General features: G+C 41.7%; 1 protein-coding gene across 1 annotated transcript; it reads right to left on the reverse strand.

The window, feature by feature from the left end:
- Window positions 1-6,955: 6,955 nt before the first annotated feature.
- PCGF6 (polycomb group ring finger 6) lies at window positions 6,956-19,360 on the reverse strand. Its single transcript, XM_053450416.1, has 10 exons — window positions 19,118-19,360; window positions 18,036-18,135; window positions 17,267-17,363; window positions 16,661-16,716; window positions 16,448-16,507; window positions 15,310-15,418; window positions 13,715-13,742; window positions 13,138-13,236; window positions 10,612-10,698; window positions 6,956-7,439 (listed from the first exon to the last, which is right to left on the reverse strand). Exons 1-10 carry the CDS (start codon window positions 19,316-19,318, stop codon window positions 7,383-7,385), a joined length of 894 nt encoding a protein of 297 aa, XP_053306391.1. The 5' UTR covers window positions 19,319-19,360; the 3' UTR covers window positions 6,956-7,382.
- Between the last annotated feature and the right edge of the window lie 188 nt (window positions 19,361-19,548).

Below are 19,548 nucleotides of genomic sequence, written 5' to 3' on the forward strand. Positions count from 1 at the left end.
GGAGAGCTCCGGGTAGCCTACCCTGAGAATTTCCCAGGTGTATACATAAATACCAAATAAAAAACCTCATTTTAAATTAAAACATGACTAAATATACAATTTAATAGATTCTTTTAATAAAATACCCGAACACTTCCAAAAATATATATTTTTAAAGGAATGTCAATAAAATAAAACGGAATAAAGGAAGGATCAACCTCATGGAATGCCTGAGATGTTACCTAGGGGAACGCTTCTTCCGGAAATCTTTAAAGGAGAGACAGAAAAGCTGTGAATAATGAGTATCGATCGCATGCCCTTTCTCCTTCGGTTCCCAGTGAGATATAACCTGTGTTTTTTTAAAGGCTTTTCTCACCAAATTGATTGATCGCGTACTGGCTGTTGTTAGACAGAGAATTTTATGACTGCTTAAAATAAAAACCTTTTTTCCCCTAAAACAGCAAATCTTGTTGTTTTAGGTCCAATGTTAGGCAGATTTTACTCCAAATAGACATCCTCACCAAGGTTGGACTAGAAAAAAAAATCATGAGGTCATAACCCCCCCCCAACCTTCTGTAAGTCATGGACAACATTGCATCACAAAGTAATTGTGTAATTTAGATGCAATTTCACGTGTTGGGCAATGACCCTCAGATTTAACAAATGTTGGCAAACATGTAAAATAAACCTTAATACAAGTAAATTTACCAGCCTTAATAAATTCAGTAGCGGTCAAAATCTGGAGAGCAATTTCTTTTTATTCTATAATCTCATATTAATGGGTATATTTGGCCACTTGCTAAATATCTGGCCATTCCAAAAAATCAAAGCCATAAATATTGGGGATCCCGTCACAAAAGAAATATATTGCTTTTATAAAGGCAGATGGGTAAAAAAAACGAAATTCTTTTCAAAGGATGTTAGGTCTCTATTTAAAAATGTTGCTTTTTTTCAGAACCTGTAATATTTCATCTTAAACCAAACGTGTGATTCCCTCGGGGTAACGCCGGAGTGATCGGATCCTGAGTGATGCAGCTGAACCTAATATTGATCCTTGGACCCTCCGTCTGGGACCGCAAAAAAAAGGGTCACGAATGGGAAAATACCAGTAATATGCATTTAGGAAGAAGAGAAAGCACAGTGCTGGTGCATGGCAGCGATAACACGGCCTGTGGGTCTGACACAAAGAATTAGGGTGAAATATCGCATATTTTTTTTTTTTTAAGCCCCCGAGGTTCAGTGACTCTGCTGCGAAAAAACAAAATCAGTGCCAAATCGCGCCAGATGGTACCAGTTCCTCTTCTTCGTTTCTTCAGGGGCCACACTCCCCATATGGCTATGTGCCCCCTGATTTTCCTCCCCGTCCAGAAGGCCCTTCCTCGAAAGGGTTTGCGCCACTGAAATCACGTTTTGAGGGGAAGGGGGCACCAGAAAAGCCCCCTCTTGCCTCTTTGTCTCTGTTTAGTATGTAAAGCTCTTTGTAATCTAACCTAAAGTAAATGGTAATTATTATTAAAATCCTTCATTTCTAAGACACTGCAAACTTCAGAATGTTGGAAAATCCGCATAAAAGGATATAGATACACGTGTTTATGTTTAGAAAATACATGAATACTTATATTAGTTTAAAAAAGCTAAAAAAAAAAAAGATACAGTGCGATATGTTACAATATTAACAATGGTGACAATGTTGCCTCGTAAATTGTTCCAGATTGGGTTTCTAAATACAACCCACTTGGCATGGGTGGGCTGGTGACATTCTCCCAGTGGGCTATCCTAGCCATATAGGCTAGATTGTAAGCTCCTTTGAGCAGGGCCCTCCTCACCTGTTGTGTCTGTGCGTCATATTGTTATGTTACATACTACTTGTTGTGTCCTGTCCACCCATTGTACAGCGCTACAGAGTTTGATGGTGCTATATAAAATAATAAATAATAACAATAATAATAATAGCCGACTAATAAAGCAGCCTGAAGTATATTTAGAGGCAGCGTGCCCAATGTTCTCTATCCAATCTAGTCCGTAAGAGTTTGACCAAAAGTGAATACCTATAAAAAAAAAAAAACAACAGAAAACACAAAAAGGATCTGGTCAATGAGTAAGTCCTTCTTTTTATTCTAGACACCCCTAGTGGCTGTATACGGAATTGCAAGTAGAACACATAAAGCATCAGGCAGTGGCCCCAAATCATTAAATAAGAGCAGCAATTACCCGCAATTTAGCGGCAATCGGTCTAACCCATCCTGCCAGAAGATCAGCCTGGGCAGAGGTTCCGGCTGCAGAGATCATTAATTCTCAGAATCCTAGTGATTTGTTTATTGGGTATACTGGGTATACTGGGAATGCACTGGTTCGTAGCCCTTGTGAATGAAGGTTGTGTTTCTGTTATTAAATGTCTTTGTATTCTGTGCAAAGCCGCACCTGTCTGAAAGGCTTGGTTATTTATTGCCCATTATCGCTGTAAATAAGAGCAGATGAGTAAGTAATAGCAGGGGCAGGAACCCAGAGATTACCCCAGGGGCCCATCAATTTTCAGCTAGGGGGTTTTAATTTCACATACGCTGTGGTTTGTGTTGCAACATAACAAGAGATTTGTTAAAGCTGCTGTTCCACCAGTAATGCTGAATGCCCCAAAACCCTTCCCAGGAATAATTCTTTAACGAGCAAACATTTTGTCTCATTCATATTTTTGCCGGGAACACTTAATCCTCATGTGACACAGAAACTACTTTAAATTAAGGTAGCCGAGGCAGTTGGTACCTTTCAGACCCTCGCAGAAGAACACGCTTGATTATTGGCACTAAATGCGGCCCTTTATACGGATACTCAGGCCGTCAGGGATGTTAAACTGTCCCTTTAAATATCATACCATACAAAACCAGCACAAAAAAAAAAGCAATATTAGGAAAAAAAACTGCTGTTTCTTGCAAGAAAAGTAAGAGTTTATTCTGTATGTAACGCCACGGGCGATCTCGCTTCGTACCGAAGTGTAAATGAGAAGGAAAAATAAAAGGAAGGCTGAATGTACGGAATGCGGCGCGGGGAAATGTTACTGACTCATTAACGGCCCCGTCGAGTTATTGTGTCAGAGGACGGCAGAAATAAACCGAAGCAGGTGTCAGGTTAGAGGAAAATGATTCGGAACGAGCGCCTGTCGGCGACAACTGCCAGACCAAACTGTCTGTCTGTCTGCGTCTATATATATATATCTCTAGCGAAAAAAACATTTTTCTTCTACTCCCTTTCTTTCATCCTTTGCAACCCCCTCCTCCCCCTTTGTTTCTTTCTATGTGTGTATAATAATAATCATTTTTTTTATTTTTTATTATTTATTATCGTTATCGTTATTATTATTATTATTACTGTATTATTCCCAAAGTTTGACTTTGCTTGGTTTCTGAATGATTTATTCGGAGTTTCTGAGCATACTGACGTCTCAATGCTCCTTTACTCAGAAATTGAAACAGAATTTAAAAAATAAATATTTTTTTCCTTTTTTCTAGATTGGAAGTTGGTGAGCAAGGAACGCTTTGGACGTCTTTCCACGAAGAGGCGCTGGGGGTCGAACTGGGGATAATGAGGCAGTCCCGGCACTTTAAAGCCGACGACCTCCTTATGACCTAAGCGCAGCCGACGGCTTGACGTAATAGGCTGCCCCAATGTCGTGCCCTTTGAGACGTGAAACTGATCGAGGTCAGCACTGATCTCTATCCCGGCTCCCATGTGGCCACCTTGAGCCAAACTGATGGTGGCTAGACAGGTAGGGGTGACAGGTAGTCCCGCTCCTGCCTTTATCCCCAACTCCCATTTGGACACAAAGTTCGATTAATACGTGTGTAGAGTCAATGTATGAAAGAACGGTTATTGGTTCGAGTCTCAGGTGTGTACGGGGCAGTTACAGGTCGTAACGTGCAAATAAAGGTGCAGCTGATATAGAAAGATTGATCGATCAATAAACAACCAGGAAGCTGTCTGACTTCTATGAGACAGCGAACATTTGAGCTGGTTGCTCTCTCTTCCTTTTGGCTTCTACTTTCTCTATCTCCGATTAATAATTCAGGCTCATTCTGCATTAATGAGCCATCGCTAGAATTTCGGTAATGCATGAAGTAGAGAGAAACAGATTTTCTGCAGAGGTCTTACTGCAGTTTGGATCTTCTCCAGGGGACACTAACTGGTTTGTGATATTAAAAGCTAAAGGGTTAAATGAATGTGCGCTAAAAGGGGTGCAGGACTCTGGCCTTAGATTGCTTTTGACCCAGGGGCAGCATAGTGCCAACTAGGAGGATCAGTCCCAAACTCCCATGTTCCTCTTGTTTGCGGAGTATGAAGGTATGAGAGGGTTCTACAGCCCTAAAAGCCAAAATAATGTGTATTAAAAGAGCAGGAACTGTAAAAGTACGTTATAAAAATATTTCCTTCCTCTTAAATCACAAGAGCCACCTAGAGGTCTTCGTAGGACCCTGAGTCCTGGCTACACATCAAACCATGGACGCCCAATGAGCTGGGTCAGATGAATGGTAGTTGACGTGAAGTCCTTTGTGCTGAAATGTCATTCAGAAACTGGGTCAGCAATGGACTGGGGATTAAAACGGGTCCTTGCACTTTAAGGTCAGAGGCCAATTAAGCACACTGCATCACGTGGCCGCTCGCTAAAGCACTCGATCAGCCGCGCGAGTGGCACATATGATGAGTAGGTGACACGAAGGACACCGACCCACCAGGCTTTTCCATTAGGATGCGGAACGGACCCAGCGATGCTGAGAATTTTTAGTAGACCGGAAAAGAGACCACTATGCGAAAAGGTGTTCGTGTAATAATCCCCGGGAAAAAGCAATTCATTGAGGAGACATCCCTTTTAATAACAGCCCCCCAACTGCTGTAAAAGACATGGAAGAAGCACAATGGAATCAGAAAAACTGCCATTTTTCGGAAATTTCTCTCATGGAATGTTACGGTTAATTTTTAAGATTTTTCCTGGATAATAATATACCCCCCCCCCAGTTTGCTCCTTAATGAGTAAGAAAAACAAACACAAAACAACATTTGAGACAAGATCATTGGAGGGTTTAATTACAAACATCTACTATGTCACACTGTCCTCACATTCATCTTGAACGTCCACACGAACCATTCAGCAGAAAGCCATTAATCCCGACAATGCAGGCGAAAACCCATCCACTGGAGGTTTACGATCAATCTTGCATTTCATTAGGTAAAGGATTTCCATTAATAACCCGGGAGAGCTGTGGCTGCCGCTTACATCAAGGAACAGCGGAGATTTCAGCATCATACGTCAAACTAATATCGCAACTTATCACCTAAACGGGACGTGCCTGAGAACGCTGTACAGCCTCACGAGTAACTGCGGAACCCACTGTAAATGTGTCCATGGATGAAATATACATTTATACCATAAAGGGAGAAAACAGTTCACATTTTAATGTTTGTGTAAAGTTGATATAATATATATATATACATATATATATACACATACATAAAAATACATACACACGCACACTCACACATACACTACTGTTCAAATGTTTGAGATCACTTAGAAAGTTTGGCTGATATTTAATGGAAAACAGAGGCTCTGTATCGCTCCTGTCACTCCTGTGTTCCAATGGCCCTTTATCACTCCCATCACTCCTGTGTTCCAATGGCCCTTTATCACTCCCATCACTCCTGTGTTCCAATGGCCCTTTATCGCTCCCATCACTCCTGTGTTCCAATGGCCCTTTATCACTCCCATCACTCCTGTGTTCCAATGGCCCTTTATTACTCCCATCACTCCTGTGTTCCAATGGCCTTTTATCACTCCCATCACTCCTGTTTTCCAATGGCCCTTTATCACTCCCATCACTCCTGTTTTCCAATGGCCCTTTATCACTCCCATCACTCCTGCGTTCCAATGGCCCTTTATCACTCCCGTCACTCCTGCGTTCCAATGGCCCTTTATTACTCCCATCACTCCTGTGTTCCAATGGCCTTTTATCACTCCCATCACTCCTGTTTTCCAATGGCCCTTTATCACTCCCATCACTCCTGTTTTCCAATGGCCCTTTATCACTCCCATCACTCCTGCGTTCCAATGGCCCTTTATCACGCCCGTCACTCCTGCGTTCCAATGGCACGTTGTGTTCACCAAGTTTAATTAATAGTTAAAAACCATTTTGTTACAGCTGAAAATGTCCTGTTTTTCCCAGAAATCAGCTAAGTGACCCCAAACTTTTGAACGGTAGTGTGTGTGTGTGTATAATACCGTATATATATATATATATATTGCTAAATCTAGTGAGTTATTAAAATAATGGAAAGCAGAGAAGGAATTGCTGAAATGTTTTATTGCGCTTAGAAATAATTCTGTAGAGCACATTCATTTTAACCAAAAAAAAAGCCAAAAGAAATAATTAGAAATTTATACAATCGTGATATTGGGTCATGAATAAAGAACACAGTACTTTTAACTCAAAATTAATTCTTAATTTAAAAAAAAAAAAAAAAAAAAAAAGGATATTTTCAATAAAGGAGAACATTTATAAATTCATATTATATAAACATGAAAACTACTTTTACAATATAAACGTAGACAAAAATATATATATATTGTTTAAAAAAAAAAAAAAAGACAAGAAAGACATAGTTACATCGTTTATACACAGACCTGAAAATTCATCATAAAAAAGATGAAGAGTAAGAAATCGGTAGCCAGAAGAGAAAAGCTGTTACCAGGTCGTCCAGTGTTATAAATATCCTCTTCTGTGGGCTTGGCTTTGTGTAGAGACTGGCCTATCCATGCGTAGGGGTGGAGCTAACCCCAGACCTCCTTTAGTTGGAGAAAATGGCCAGGGAGTAGGTGGAACATGGGTGGGAAGTAGGTGTGGCCATACACTGCTACCCCGCCTGCCTCGGAGACTCCGGGTCAAACCTGGAGGGTACCCAGGTATGAAATATGAAAAAATAAATGCTTGCCTTAGGTTTTTAACTTTATTTACAGTCTAAATTATTATTTTGAAACCTTCCACTAAAGAGCACAAGACTGTCATCCCAGACAACAACAGTTCTCTCAAAATCTCAGGAGAGTTATATACACAAGAGTGTGTAAAAACCAAAGAATACAAATAAAACAGTTTGTAAAGGAAAAGAAACGTCTGGCGATAGCAGACCGACCGCCGACAGGCGAGCCACTCCGAGTGCATACATACAGAATAAATCCTCAAAAACAAAACAATATGTCCGTTCGTAAAGCGAGGGTTCCAGCTGAACGATTTCCGCTCGGCAGCCGTCTCAGAGACAAGTCGACCGGCGGAGATCCAAAGTGAGCGAAAACCGAAGCACAACGGGGTGAAAGAGAGGAGACGGAACGTTTGTAGCATCTTCACTCTTCAACGAGTGGATCCTCATGTTAGTGAAAGCGGGGACAACACCAAGCAAAAGTGAAGCACGAGAAGACCGTCCTGAGGAGGAGAAGGACATCGGTACACGTTATCGCTTTACTACGGAAATTCGGCATATTAAATAATTAACCCATATTGTTTTTCAACAGCGAAGCTTATTTAGTAGAGACAATCCATTTGATCGTATGGCTCTGTACATGTGTCCTCTGTGACTATAAAGAGAATCCCTGACGTCTGTAGACATTGGGAGCAGCTGGGGCAGAATGTTTCATTGACTTGGTAAAACCTGGCAAACATCAACGGCCCTCACCCGGTTCCCGAAGGGCAAATACTGTCTTCTTAAAAAGAAGTGATGCTTGATTTATGCTAAAGGCTCGATATCATAAAGATTGCTGCGGTGAAACTCATTATCAAATACTGTCTGCGGCTTGTATCTGGGTTCTTTTAACTGTATAGAAAACTGTCAGAACGTTGACAGTATTGTTATGGCAGCCAGCAAATAGAGATTTGCTTTTATGCAGAGAATTACGATGCAGTGCGAGATCTCCCGCGTCTCGTCTGTTTCATTAGATGTGTGAAATCATGGAAATGTTTCTCCTTGAAGATCCCTAGAACCATCCACGGGAAGGCATGAGAACCGGCACGCACAACGAAGGAACCCGCTCATTTATTATTATTTTTTAATTTATACAATGCCAGCTATTTCCACAGCGCTTCTGACAGTCCATAGATTCAAAGGGTCTGATAAAACTAGTACCGACGGACTAAGATGATCCGATACATTCGGTGAAGAGAGCTAGCACCATGGGGTCACCCCAGAAACAGTGTCTGGCCAGGTCTAGCCGGCAGAGACCCGGGACCTATAAATCTGAATTACTTCTGCTAGGCGGCCGTCATCTCACCCCCTCTCAGTAAAGTAAACCTTCCTTACATTCCATGCAAGCCCCTGACGCTCTAGTTATAGATCATGACCTCTCCTTCTAACATTTCTCCTCCTTTGATGAGGTCTCCAGCACTGGTCACAATACTCTAGGTGAGGTCTCTGACCAGAGATAAAAACATAGATTAAACAGAAAATAAGATGGGGCGATTACGTTTTAAAAGCTTGAGCCAGCTGTGGTTACGTCGGATATGACAATTCCTTTTTCAGATAAGCGAGCTAAATATATCACGTGAAATCGGGTCGTGCCAAGGGTCACCTTTCCTCCGTGGTCTGCCATGGGTTCTATCAGATGTTCGCCAACGATCACACATTTTACGAGCTAGAATTCATCATGGAAACGCGATTTAACGTCATTTTCGTGGCCGCATTCAGATTTTGCGTTTGCAGCTCTCGCTCTTCTTTGAAAGGCAGTTTTACATGGTGGGTTGGGGGGGGATTAACGATAAGAAAAACAAAAGCACTGGGGCTAGAAATAGACCGTTCATTTGTCTTGACCTTGAACTGTATCTGTCCTCCGTCAGTAACGCACAGAACAAAAGAGTCTTTTATTAACACATTAATACGAAAACTTATCAGAGCAACCATGAAGTAGCTGTTGGTTTTAAGAAATGAAGGAATATCTTTGGTTCTGGGAAACGACCGGAGCGGCAAATTGTAAATGGCTAATGATATGTAAAGGCTTATCGTCTCCGCACTTTATAGCAGATCTTACACTTAACTGACTAAATGGAACAGCACCTTAAAAATAAATAAAAAGAAGAGTAAATAAAGGTTATAAGAACCCAAATGATTGTTTTTGAGGCAGGATTCAGTTTCACGCTCTGACTACTCCATGGATGTAAGAGCAAAGCCTTCTCCTCCTGATTCTAATTTCTCACCTAGAAACAAAGACCAAATCTCTACCACGTGAAGCTAATCGCACTCCACTTCCATTAGCGGATCGGAAATAATCCGCCGCCCGCAGCTGAGACACTCATTTCATTTTCCGTTCTCCTCCATAAAACACTATTTTGTACTGGAGGAGCAGACAACATAATTTACTTCCGTGATTTATTACATTACAGGGGGATTTCGGGATGCGGGGGTCTCATTTAACACTCTATGCGTACAGGAAAATTAAAACGTAGGCACCATGTTTTCTATATTGAAGGCCAGAGTTACGAAGCATACACAGTATATATATATATCTCCACTCTCTGCCCTGACCATCTACAAAGGCTTTAAATATTGATTCTGTTGGATTTTGTAAGAAAGAAGTGTTTTTTGATGTTTTAAAGCACAAGAATCAAATGAAATACTCGTGACTTGAGGGGTCTTGTATTCTTTATCTAAATCTCATCAGCAGAAGTAAAGGTAATTCTGTCATTGTGTTTATACATTATTATTGTTTATTGTTTTATATAGCACCATCAAATTCCGTAGCGCTGTACAATGGGTGGACTGGACATTATTAACATGAAAAGTAATTTTCAGACATTCATTTAGCTACCAATCTCCACGTTGGGTTTTTCTAGCTTTTTATAGATAATATTGTGATGCAGACACCCACCATGATGAATTATACATTCATTTGCCCCAGGAGACTCAGAATAGAATTTGACGACTTCTCTGAGCAAACGGCCGTTATACAGATGTTATGAAGCTATAACAGCTGCATATTGATAAAATATACCTTACAATGACACATTTTCAATATACGCCGATAAACACCTGCTACCCCCGATGTAAAGTGAGACTAAACTGAAAATAAAGCTTGCAAACATGTTTCACAATCGCACAGAATATCAAAGGGACCGGAGTCCCACGCGGCCCCGAGAATAATGCATTAGTGCTTTAATATGAATTCATCAACCTTCTTCAGGAGAAGCTGCAGAGCCTCACCCGCTCCATGGCTTCTGTTCTGCACCACCGACTGGCTGCTTCAAGCAACCAATCAGCAGTGGGGAAACAGTCCCATTGAAATCCCTCCAGGCATTTACATGGGGGGCAAAGGATATTTTAAAGGGACCGCTCAGCTATTATCTGCATTGAAGTGCATATGATGGCGGGGGTATCTGTTTAATTAAAAAACATGAGAGCACTGGCTTATGTATGGTGGGTAGATGATTAGTTATGTAAAGAGTGACTTGGATAATGTGTCCAACACTTAAGTGGATGAATGAAAATGGGAGAGTCCCAATATCAGATGCAGAGTCTGCCCAGTAAAGCTGTTTAGTTTAGTGGGCAAAGTTTAGTCGTTCCCCCCCCCCCCCATATTTTCTCATTATGCTTTTAGATCCGATACTTTACCTGAACGGCACTTTCACCTATGGCTGTAAGAATTTCCCTTAGCGTCTGATAGTGCTCCAGCAAATGATCTCCACATATAATGTCCACCTGCCAATAAAACACACAGCGATCACGCATTAAACATAACAGACCAAAGGACTGGCTCCTTTACACTTCCATTCCCTTTTATCTCCCCATTTTCCTTTTCTCCTGTCCCTTTCCCTTGTTTTCTTCTTCTAATCATTTCTTTACTTCCTTGGCTCATTCTCCATCCCGTCTTCCATGACGACTTTCCCTTCTCCCACGATTTGCCTCTATATTCCCCTCTCTTCACATTTATTCTTGTTATTCAATTTCCCATCTTTTTTGTCCGTTTGGTTCAACTACTTCCACTCCATTTACAGCTTCCTCGATCACAATATTCTTGCGCATACAATTTTTTTCCCCTTTCAAACTTTTTTATGAAAACTCATTAAACCATAGCTTTCAGACAACCCGGAATTGTTACAGAATTGTTACAGAAACTTAGAATGCGAAAGAACGTCCAATTTTTCTCGATGTAAAGAATGAAACCTTAAATCCGTCCTTGGCTCATCTTACATTCTGGAGCCATATGCCTTTCCCATGCGGGTTTAAATTCCCTCGCTGCGTTAAAACCATACCACTTCTGCTGGGATGCTGTTCCACTTATCTACCACTCCTTCAGAAAAGTAAATTATTGCACACCATGCAGCCTCTTGTAAAGGTCATGATGTTCTTGATGGGATATGTTTATAATAAATCCTTCTGAAAACACGTGGGATGTGTAATTGTTTAAATATGCCTAGCAGTCTGCTCTTAATAAACTTCATGTATTAAACATTTAATCACACAAGCGGAGCGAGAACCCGGCTGCGTTAAACATCTATTCCGCATGCTAAACTGACAAGCGGATGCGAGGAGGGATCTGCAAACGGTTTCGCTCAAAGGACGCGATAAAGACGGAAATCGGCTTAACTCAACATTGATCTATTTTTGACTTTATATTTTTAGCCCCCTATTCCAGGTCGACAGCCTATACTCCGGCAACTTTGGTTCAGAGAACATTAAAGAACCGAGACAATTACGCCAGAATAAAGCACGGCTTGACAGCTACTCTGTTAGGGTTCTGGGAGTAGAAGCGATGCTTTTATTTCACGGCTCGCTGAACATTAGTTGCTCCCTGCAGACTATAAAACAGCTTGTTAATGAATATTTCACTTGGCCGTGCCCCCCCCCCGATTACCTCCTTATAATTATAGAAAGATGCCGAGAACAGAGTCTGTGGGGGATGAACGAGATAACAACGCAGGTAAACGAGTCGCTATACACGGTCTGACCGTAAAGAATATATATGGTTATTTTTAAAACGGTAAAATAGGGCGTTTTATTTAAAGATTTTGTCTTCTGTGATGCAATGAAGAATCGCAGAAAATCGCATCAAATCGTTGGTATTTGGTTAAAATCATTGACTATATCTTGCCACATTATCAGCAGACAAAGGAGCTTGGCGTGGAAGGCTGTCTGGAGTTCTTTGTGAAGGGGTGGGGCTAGCTGAATGTAGGGGCAGGGCTAACTGCAGGAAGGGGTGGTGCTTGTTGCAGACAACCTTTAGTGGGCACTCCCCTGTCTGGGGAAAAAAAAAAAAAAGAAAAACCTGGAGACCCAGAGAGGCAGCGCTTCATCCAAAGACTCCAAGTCAACCCCGGAGAGATCCCAGGTATAGTTACCAGAAAAAGAAGAAAAAAAAAGCGTCAAATTGCCAAAACTTATCATTTTGAAGCTGCCTCCATACCTTTATTACTTACCGATTTATAAAGCACATTCACCGTATTGAAATAGATAGGCTCTAGTGTACTAAAAGGGTTAAGCTATGAAAACAGGAGCGGAATTGAAAAAATAAATAAAAAGGTAAGATTGTGGTTTCACAAAAAGGACCATCCTAGGCATGTTCCTATGTAAGACATAGCTGAGCTGACCCTGAATAATGTATAGTTGAATCAGGGAAGTAAAGTTTCAAGAAGGCTCACTGATTTAAAAACAAAGGCTTTATACGGAACCATCCAAGCTATTCTTGGAACAGAAGCTCATTGGGGTTAGAACGTCAAAGTTTAAATAAAGTCAAAGAGCTAAAACTGCACGTTCTCTCTTTAGTGAGTAAACTCCAAAGTCTTGCCCGATCAGGAAAAGAAAAGCCTCAATGAAGCTCTTTTGGGGGTTCCTTCAGCTCGTAGCCACTCCTGGTAGAGCAACTTACAGTAACGGTTAATGGGACCAAAAGACCCGAGCCCTCTCCTCCTCCTCCTCCTGCAGCAGTACGTCTTCACGTGTGTTACTATCAACCCCATGCTCTTAATGTCATTAAATATCTGCATCATCCCCAACAGCAATGTAATAACGGGACTCGAGCCCAACGCCGGACTTGGCCTGGCCCCTCGGATTAGGGGAATGTAAAGCGAGGCAGATACGTCCAAAAAGAGAAAGAAGCAAGAAACGGGCAACACGCAACCAATAAAACATCTCGCTCACCTGACAGGCGGGATCCAGCTGCATCTTTCTTCTTAGAAACTTCTCAACGTGCCCAATGGTTGCACTGCCGGACACACGGACGAACTTCTTCTCCAAGGGCTAAAACAAAATATTTAAAAAAAAAAAAAAAAGGAAAATACTTGTAAGAGAAAGCACTTTGTGTAGTAAAGCGACCGATACCACGCAGGACCCGCAATATATACGAGCCAGAACTGAAATAAACTCCAGGATTCACTATAGTGTATATCTACCAGCGCCACCTCTGATACGGGGGTTTATTAAAAGTCCCTGCTTTTATGTCACGCGATTAAGCGGTTTTCTATTATAAATGAGAGAAAATTTTACTTTACGCAAGAATTATTTCTGGGAAGGGTTTGGGATTTTAACGGTAATAGGAACAATGTTTCCGATGACGCAGCTTTTAAGTATATAACTAAATGTTAATCTAAGCAAGTATTCGGCGGCTTCTACAAGCAATGCCTTTATCACACACGCAGACGCTGAGACTCAAAAACACCCAAAAAACCCGTGTTTATTGGAATAAACACACGAAGGACGCGCGGCAGCGATGACCTACCTTAAAGTTCCCCGTGCCTTCCGCAGCCCTGAAATACAGAAGCCAAACACTTCATTAACGACACGATTAAGGATCCAATGGATTCCCAGATCCATCGATGATTACGTCTCCAGGCAGAAGCGATTTATAATTTAAGGTTTACTCGTTTCATGCTACATGCGAGGACCGAAGCGTTCTCTTTTTATCCACTTTCAGTACCATCTCATCTTCATAAATAATAAAATTCCTATATAATGGAAAGCCTTTCACATATTGTTCAGGTCAATGGCTAAAGGCCACGGCGGCTACACGGCAACCTAAAGCCATCGAGCCTTCGAGAAATAGGGTGAGCGTCGCACATTACTGGAGGAACGAGCATATCTTCAATCTGATTTTTACTGCATAACCCGGATTTCTTTTCCTTTTAATTCTAGAGACGGAGAGAATTGGTAAGTTTCTATGACACATGGCGGGTCTTTTATATAAACCGGTGTCATCAGGCAGAGTTCCTAAAGGGGAGCGGCAGCAATGGATGCAAACAGAACGTTCCCGCCGGTTATTCCAGCTTGTAATACCTGTAAGTTCACCCAGAGGGAACATTTAATATGCATCACCATCTTTAAGAAGCAATAGAACTTCTACGCAATTAAAAATAAAAATGGAGCCAGTACTGGGCGATGATTCACAAAACAAAGCTAAATATTAGGCCAAACCACATACGGCTTAACAATAACAGGGGATTAAAAGCCGGGTAACATAAGGCAGGTGAAATCGAATGAAAGACACACCCAAAACATTAAAAATAAACATTTGGTCGTTCTGCCCCCTTGTGGCCGATATCCATCATCAGATATTACCCCCCCATTGCTTAAAGGGAAAGCCACCTTTTATTACAATATCAGATGATCAGCTCCGTTTTCTTCTAGTTTTTGCATAATATAATGCTTTTGTATATCAGCCATGTGCATGTGTCCTCACTCTGGTATATTATCCCAGTCTACTAGACAAACGCCCTTTGCCTATGGTATACAATAGAGTAACTCTGTCTCAACAACCCAGCAAGACACTCTGACTACTGAAAGTCTATGGAGAGCCAAACTTCATTAGCATCGCCATAAAGCATCAGCTCAGTGTGGTGATTGCGCACCATCTTGACGCTTTTAACCACTAGTGTATATATATATATATATATATATATATATATATAATTATATATAGTTATATTATATAATATATATGAGTGAGGTTGGCTGGCACCGGTGATTTGCCCAGGGGCCGACCACCTTATGTCACGATTCTTTGACACAATTATTTCAGGTGTCACTTTGCGTTTACAGGTAAGAGATGATTCCTGGGCTGGTTTGCACGACGTGAAAGAACAGTTTTTTGGGGTACATCTCAAATCTTTTCAAGGAGTTAATGACTGACCCCCCCAAGAAGTGATCTGATTTCCAAGTAGAAATCAGAAGTGTTTGTTCTTTTCTATGTGTCATAAGAAGTATAGGTAAAGCGTGAGAAGTGCATTTTCTACAATACAATTTAATAACGTCCACCGGTTCGTGTAACAATTAAATATAAAAAGCTAATAAAAAAAAAAAAAACTTTTTCTTACAGACCCCATGAACTCCAGGAGTAAGGACACATCCAGCTCCGAGGGAATACGGAAAACGGGTCCCAATATCCTCCTTGATCTTCCTCGCTCGGTACAGACTGCTTGCGGGGCCGCTACACAAAACGAGAACATATTTACAAAGAAAGTAAAGGAGAAAACCCCACATCCTTCAAATCAACAGCCTTTACATCTCCCCATAAGAAAGTACAATCCCCCCAATCAGAACGTTTTGCCAAAATGAATGCCCTATTAATGTCCAGAAATAACAAAGGCTCGTTATGACAGAGTAACAATATATATATATAAAAATAATTGCACTTTTAAAGGGGAGAGGAAAACAAATAGAAGAGCAGATTAAACTACAATGCGCAATGGACGAAAATTCTGATTATCGCTTACTAAACACTCTTACCATTAATTTATAGACACCTTTTCGGTATTATTGCGGCCTCAAAAAGATGCCAGCATATAGAAGCGCGCAGACAATTTACAACAAAAGCTTACGTTGTCTCCCAAACAAATAAATACTATTACCAGTCTACTGCAACAATATCTGAGCCTTTTGGTAAAAGTATTTAAATACATTCGAGCATAAAAATTAAATGTATTCTGAATCAGCGCCTCGCTCAAAAAGCGAGCATGTAATTAAAGGACATTTCAGCCATCATATGCACTTTAATGCGTAGGACAGCTGAGGGTCCCTAAATTTGCAGGTGGTCCAACATGCAAATACATTGTGGGATTATGCAGGACCCCCTACATGTATTCCCCTCTTCCACCTGCCTTCGGCACATTTATGGTAGCCGGTGACCGCGTTGTATACCCATTGCCAACCAGCTCCAGGTCATAGAGGGGTATGAAGAGGTCTAATGAGACCCCCATCCCATGTGCATGTGCAGAAGGTGCTCCCATTGATCTTAATGGCAGTGCCTTCCTGACACCGAATGGCTTCTTGGAATTTAAGGACAGTCCGGTTAATTTTTATCACTTCAGGTTGAAGAATGCATATTAAAGTACTTTAACACACTTTTACATTCTTTGTTGGCAAGGCTAGACTCCATGGCGCGTAACAAACTGATAAAGTAACTGTCACCCAGATGTAAAAGCTTTTACATCTACAATACAGTCGGCATCATACTTACGAGGTTTTGGGACTTCTAGACCTCTCTGTCTATAGAATTCACACATTTGGGTTTTCTCTCCTAAAATAAATAGCAGGAGATTAAGTGATCTCTATGCAAATACAATACAAGCAATGCAAAATAAACGAGAAAATAAAAAAATATTACTAAACAGGTGTAAAAAAAAACAATGAAATAATACATAAACCAGCTTTAGTTAAGAAAAGTACTTACGTTCTTCCAAATTGACCACCAATTTGTACACAATGTCTTGTAACTGTCTATCCAACCTAAAAGATAATTTAAGGAATCAGTAAGGATTTTGCAGAATGAGGTTTATCCTCAGGTTTATCGAACAAATTCAGGAAGAAGCATCAGAAAGAGAAGCGTTTAGGTTACGTCTACTAGGAATCAGTGTATGCGGAGACATAAAACATGCGTGTGTTCCTTATATTTAAAGGGCCGCTGTCACAAAGTTCAGGGTTGTATAATATTGCAAAAAAATAAAAAAAAAAGTACTTTGTTTTGCATTTATGTTTGAATTTTCTACAATAATTACAAACTGGTAACCTATATAAGCCTGTGAGCAGGGCCCCGTCTACTTAATGCGTCAGGTTGTCAGACCCTTCGAACGCACGGAATGTAAGAGGCGTCGTGTAAATACGGGGTCGCTATTTAAATCAACAACCCCCAGGCATTTGCAAAATGGGGCCACACGGCTACCATATGCATAAAAGTGGCATAAAGTTCTAATTTTCCCTTATTTTTGGTGAAGTTTTACCCTTGAAGCATGAAAAAAGGGGCAATAAGAACGTGAAATAATGCAGGAGGAGCGCTCACCTGATATTGTAGAGCGGCTGCGTCTGATGCACCACAACATTGCACTTCGGACATCGGTTGGAATAATAAAAGTGTCGCACAATACAACTTTTACAAACTGAAATTGATAAAAATGATAGCATTAGATCCCAAATTACGCGGTATATCTGTGCAATCTGTAACACTGCACCCCGTGCTCATGCTTACACTCCACCCCGTGCTCATGCTTACACTCCACCCCGCGCTCATGCATGCGCTTACACAAATAAGGGATGTGCAGGACTGAGGGTAATAAAGTGTTTTTTTAGGACAGACGGGGCTTTCCTTTGAGGCTAACCCTTTTCTTTACAGTTTAAAATAATTGTGAAAAATGGGGGGGGGGAGTTTTCATGCTTTTATTAATTTATTTTCAGGGATGCAGAATCTCTCTCTCACACACACACACACACACACACACACACACACACACACTAGATCAAAGCGTGTCGTTAAGAGAGGATTTTAACAACTCCAGTGTTCATAGAACACGGAGCTGTCATTGATTGTGTGTGATCACCGCACATGGAGATAAGGAAACCCTTACTCACACGTATGAAGACATTCGGGGAAACCCTAACTCACACGTATGAAGGCATTCGGGGAAACCCTTACTCACACGTATGAAGACATTCGGGGAAACCCTTACTCACACGTATGAAGACATTCGGGAAACCCTTACTCACACGTATGAAGACATTCGGGGAAACCCTTACTCACACGTATGAAGACATTCGGGGAAACCCTTACTCACACGTATGAAGACATTCGGTGATGGTCGTAGCATCGATGAAGTATCCTTTGCAGATCGAGCACCGAATGTAAGGGTTCAAGTCCGTCAAATTAATCAGGGGCTGTAAATAAAATAAAATAGGTGTGTTTGACTTACACATAGTACGGATAACGCTACGTCGCGACACCTACTCAGGGAATACGTTATTCCTTCTCTTCTAGTACTTTACCCTTTTTACCCCATTTCTGCATCTTGCACGGATTTACATTGGGCACGGGGGGTAAAGCTCACAGCGAATGGGTTTATTCACAGGAATTAAATGCCACGAGATCTGCGGGGTGGGGTTAATGGCATCTACTAGCAGGGGTCTCCGACCGACTACAGGGGTACTCAGTGTTACAGTTCCTAAAATCCGCCTGGCGAAGGGGTTCTATTCACTGAAGGGAGAAACGAGGTCGCTATACATTATGAAGGTCCAGCCCCGGTGAGCGTCTGCTGCAGGAAGAGCTTAGCCGGCCCTGTACGATGTAAAGTAAAATCCGTGGGTTTGTCAAGGTCTCGTCACCCACCATGCATTACGTGGGGTCAGCCCTTCATAGTGAGGGATCGGAAACAACCTGACAACAGCTCTGGACACCTGGCCAAGCCATACGAACCAACAGGAGCTAAACAACTACCGGAGACGGACAGAGCACCATCATATACCACAGCGCTGTATAACAGGCACACAGGACACAACCGGCGGCGCATTAATGCGGAGGTTAAGGGCTTATGATCCAGAAGAAGGTGGGATGTATTACGCAAGAGCCCGGGGGCTTAATTCACTATAACAGGAGTTCTGCAGTTCAAAGCGAAACACTTCATTTTGCAATAAAAAGGCAAACTATGTGAAAGGACTAGTTATCTGGCCCTGTATAGGGTATAATAAGATCAGTGGGAGCTCTAGCAGGTCAGCACGCACATTAAAACATGCATCACACAGGGTCTTGCAAGAGTAGCTAATATTGCATAGCGATGTCAGAGGGTTTAAATGCCACACTGCTGTGTGCCCACTTAGTGAATATTGCCCTCAGCAGTAGCCCATATATATGGGTGCTGGGTACCTCTTCCTCCTCTTCTGGAGACAGCTGCTGCTCCCCCACCCCCTCGTCCTCTCCTCCATCAGTTCCAATGGAGGACCCGGTATCTTCTCCGAAGGAAGAGCGGGTGAGCTCCGGCAGAGACTCTGCATTCCGAGGAGTGCTGGAGACCAGGTCCTCGCCCTGCTCATCGGACCTCGGTGAATAAGAAGGCTCCTCGTCCATCCGGACGTCTCCCTGATCTGAAGTGGAAGCCAGCGCGGTACGAGTTTTCGGAACGTTTCTGCGCATGCGCGCCGCTTGGGGTGCTGGGAAATGTAGTTTATGGGCTAGGTGCAGGGACTATAACGTTAACCTCTTGGATGCAACAGATACATTATTTGAAAAATAAAAACGTTGAAACTTATGTCGTTATATTGATAATTTTGTTCACTATTTACATTAATTAATTTAGC

This window comes from Spea bombifrons, chromosome 11, assembly GCF_027358695.1.
Source record: "Spea bombifrons isolate aSpeBom1 chromosome 11, aSpeBom1.2.pri, whole genome shotgun sequence".
Taxonomy (NCBI): Eukaryota; Metazoa; Chordata; class Amphibia; order Anura; family Pelobatidae; genus Spea; species Spea bombifrons.

Excerpts from the sequence above, each read along its gene's own strand:
- PCGF6 (XM_053450416.1), bottom strand. The coding sequence starts at position 19,318 with ATGGACGAGGAGCCTTCTTATTCACCGAGGTCCGATGAGCAGGGCGAG. Across the intron at positions 18,136-19,117 it reads CTCCAGAAGAGGAGGAAGAG|CCCCTGATTAATTTGACGGA; the intron begins GTACCCAGCACC and ends TTTTATTTACAG. Across the intron at positions 16,717-17,266 it reads CAGCCGCTCTACAATATCAG|GTTGGATAGACAGTTACAAG; the intron begins GTGAGCGCTCCT and ends ATTATCTTTTAG.